General features: G+C 30.7%; 1 protein-coding gene across 1 annotated transcript; it reads right to left on the reverse strand.

Moving 5' to 3' along the window:
• Positions 1–121: 121 nt before the first annotated feature.
• Positions 122–2,479, reverse strand: LOC111912223 (uncharacterized). The gene is made up of 4 exons (XM_023907977.3): positions 1,960–2,479; positions 1,734–1,786; positions 1,451–1,618; positions 122–569 (listed from the first exon to the last, which is right to left on the reverse strand). Exons 1-4 carry the CDS (start codon positions 2,332–2,334, stop codon positions 347–349), a joined length of 819 nt encoding a protein of 272 aa, XP_023763745.1. The 5' UTR covers positions 2,335–2,479; the 3' UTR covers positions 122–346.
• Between the last annotated feature and the right edge of the window lie 874 nt (positions 2,480–3,353).

Raw genomic sequence — 3,353 nt, forward strand, 5'->3', positions numbered from 1 at the left:
TATTATAATGAGAAATGGGCCTGACTAACTGGGCTATACAAAGCTGCATAAGTGGGCTACGCAATATGCAAAATAATATACACTAATAGAGAGGATCGTAGAGATATGATTAGATCTTCGATACCATATAAGGATATGTATTTTTTTCTGAATGATTTCATCATAATTGAGAATATATATCGATTACAATGAAACATGATTCTGACTAACTGGTCTATATAAAGATGTACAAATAGGCTAAGCAATATACAAAATAATATGAACTACTAATTTCAACTTTTGAAGAGCATATTATCGAAGATTTAAAGGATGGTCTAAAAAAAATGTTTAAGGATAGGTATTGTTCTCATGTTGTGTTACATTGTTTGATCAAAAGAACTCGGCGTCTCCTTCCTATCCAACTTGAGGTCCACAAAGGGTCACCTGACACCATTCTATACCCTGCATTTGTGTACAATTTTCGAGCACCCCAATCATCTTCATAAGCTCTCAACACCAGATACTTGTATCCCCAAACATTAGCCAACATTTCGCATGCCTTGAGCAATATACTTGCAACTTTTTTGCGTCTATCAATAATCAAAGTCATATGTAAAATATTTGTGAATATACAAGGTACATCTAGTAAACATGTTTGGTGTATGAAAATGATGAGTTATTCACTAAAATAATCATAATTGGTGTGAAATATACTTACCTGACCATACTTTTGTATTTAATTACATAATGACCACCTAAATAGCTAAAAACATCCCATTAATTCACAAGGTTAATTACTTTCCGACAAAGAAAAACATTTTATTGTGAAAAAGTATCGCTAGTTTTAGCTGCAAATTAGCAAATAGACTCAAATTAACGAATATTTCGCATGTAAACTCAAAACTCGAATTTTTCAAACTTGACGAAGCTAAATATTTCTAACAAACAACACCAAAAGAAAATGGGGTTGAAATGGGTATGATGTATGATCACAAAAAGGCAATTAAATGTTATTTTTATATGAGCTTCCATGTTTAAAAAGTAAATTTAATGGAATTTTAACTAGCAACCTAAATTTTGTAAATGGGAAAAGTATGCACATTAGTCATTTCGACTAGACCTTATATATGCTTAAGTTTTTCACAAATATTTATTCGCATTTTTTTTTAGTTGGGAAGTATTCGTGAATATTGAATTTGATTATATTGGCTATTCGCTACTATGCGGCTAAAGTTAGGGAAGTTTTGTTTTGTAATATCTAATATGATGTCTGATGTGTTGGAAAAAAATCAATCCTGCACATTTACGTGGTTTTTTAGCGATTTAGATGGTTATTTTGTGATTAAAAAAAAGATGATCATGTAAGTATATATCATATCAAGCAATATAGAGTCATTTTAGTATAGTAAATAGGTCTAAAATGATACTACATTAAATCAATTATATTTGTGATAAAGTATGCATTGGATACCTGAAATCAGGTAACACTGCTATTCCTGACACGTAAAGATATTCATCTGCCCCGGATAGATACCCAAGAACTGATTCATCCCTGAAAACCGTTACATCCACGACTCCTACTAATTTTTGTCTATCCTCAATTTCTCTTGTCATTGTTTCCGCAACCAAACATGCGTATCTAACATCAAAATTCGATTCAAATTTTATTAGTGAATCGGATAATAAATTTTTCATTTTAGACTTTTAAGGGTTAAATTAGTTCATTATAAATATAAACGTGAAAGAAAACTCACCTATCAGGTGGTGAATTTTTTAGTCTGTAAAGTAGTCCTGCAAGAACCTCAGCCTGAATTTTGGTACAATATTAATAATGTTCAAATTTTGTTTTGTTCGAATACAAATCAGATTATGATATCGATTCTGTTTTTCGGTTTGAAACCAACGAACCCAAATAAAAACATGATGACCCGGAACAATGTACAACATGTATTACATAAAGTACAAGTCTTTAAAGCATACCTGAAAGAACTGGAAGAACACGTCATTAAATAAAATAACTGGTTCATAAAAAGACTCAGCTTGAATATTGGCCACACTCCTCATTTCATGATCCTCTTCAACCATCTTCCTCACTTTCCATCCATACCCTTGTACTAAATTACCAAAATGCCCCGTCCCACCACCATCGGCCACCTGTTCTTGAAGTTGCTGACTAGAAGGTGATACAGAAGAACAATGGCAAAGGTGCTGACTTTTGTTGACTTTCTGCAGAAACAAGAATCTGGGGTGAAAAATATTGAATCTTGAAGGTGGGGTTGGAGTGAAACTCCATGGGAAGTGAGAGAAGAACTCCATGGAGATTGTGAAGGTGTTTAAATGGTGTAAAACAACCATTGTTTTGGCTTTGATTTTACTCAATTCAGAAGCTTCTCTTTCTTTTCATGTCTTTACTCTTTAATGGCTTGATTGCTATTTGTTGAATGTCTTTCTCTCGTTTGTGCTTTACACATGTTATAATTATTTTTGCACTGTATTTATTCATGGGTTTGTATTTGTTTATATAAATCACACGTGTACTTACTATTGAGAATGATTTTTTTTTAAAGTACATGAATCTTTTTATTAATATACGAGTTATCTCTTTCTGTATTTGATATATAAGTTAATAAAAAAATCAAGCTTCAAAGAAATGGTATACATTTTAGATGTATTTTTGCTGATAAGATTTTGTAATTTATATACCAGATTTCTACATTTTTTTAATGGAACAAGTATATAAGATGCTTGAAACTCGAAACAAACGTTATTTTTATTTATAATGTAAAAAATTTAATGCATATATTCTATATAAAGTGTCTTTCAAATGTAAATCATTACGACCACTTACATACACACTTCACTAAAATCTTTTACAAACACCCCCTTAAAATTAGTGACATTACCTTTTTAACCCTCTTTTTTCAAAATTTGGAACCTGCCTTTGTTCGAGAAACTTCCATGTGTTAAGTAAAATATTCTCTTTTTTTTTTAACTTCAGTTCTATTGTTTGTAATTTTTCTCCATAAGTCGAACGTAATTACTTACCTTTCATTGTTAACTTATATATTATATGCAGAAGACCATTCTATATTATTCATTTTTCTTGTATAAATCACAAAAAAACTGTTTTTATCATTAAATATAAGATGTCTAGGGTTTATTTTTTGGTTTGTTAATATTTTACTTTCGGTACTATATCGCTTTTATCTTTACACCATTTTGAATGAGATTTGTGTTTGTTGTTGTTTTAGATTTGTATCTAATTTATAATCGGGGGTTATTCATTACTTTTAAATAAATGGAAGCCAAGAGTGGAGTGTAGAAAACAAAAAGGACTAGCATGTAAGTTTTAACCATTTCACGAGTGGTTAACA

This window comes from Lactuca sativa, chromosome 9, assembly GCF_002870075.4.
Source record: "Lactuca sativa cultivar Salinas chromosome 9, Lsat_Salinas_v11, whole genome shotgun sequence".
NCBI lineage: Eukaryota > Viridiplantae > Streptophyta > Magnoliopsida > Asterales > Asteraceae > Lactuca > Lactuca sativa.

Excerpts from the sequence above, each read along its gene's own strand:
- LOC111912223 (XM_023907977.3), bottom strand. The coding sequence starts at position 2,334 with ATGGTTGTTTTACACCATTTAAACACCTTCACAATCTCCATGGAGTTC. Across the intron at positions 1,787-1,959 it reads TGTTCTTCCAGTTCTTTCAG|GCTGAGGTTCTTGCAGGACT; the intron begins GTATGCTTTAAA and ends ACCAAAATTCAG. Across the intron at positions 570-1,450 it reads GCAGTGTTACCTGATTTCAG|ACGCAAAAAAGTTGCAAGTA; the intron begins GTATCCAATGCA and ends GATTATTGATAG.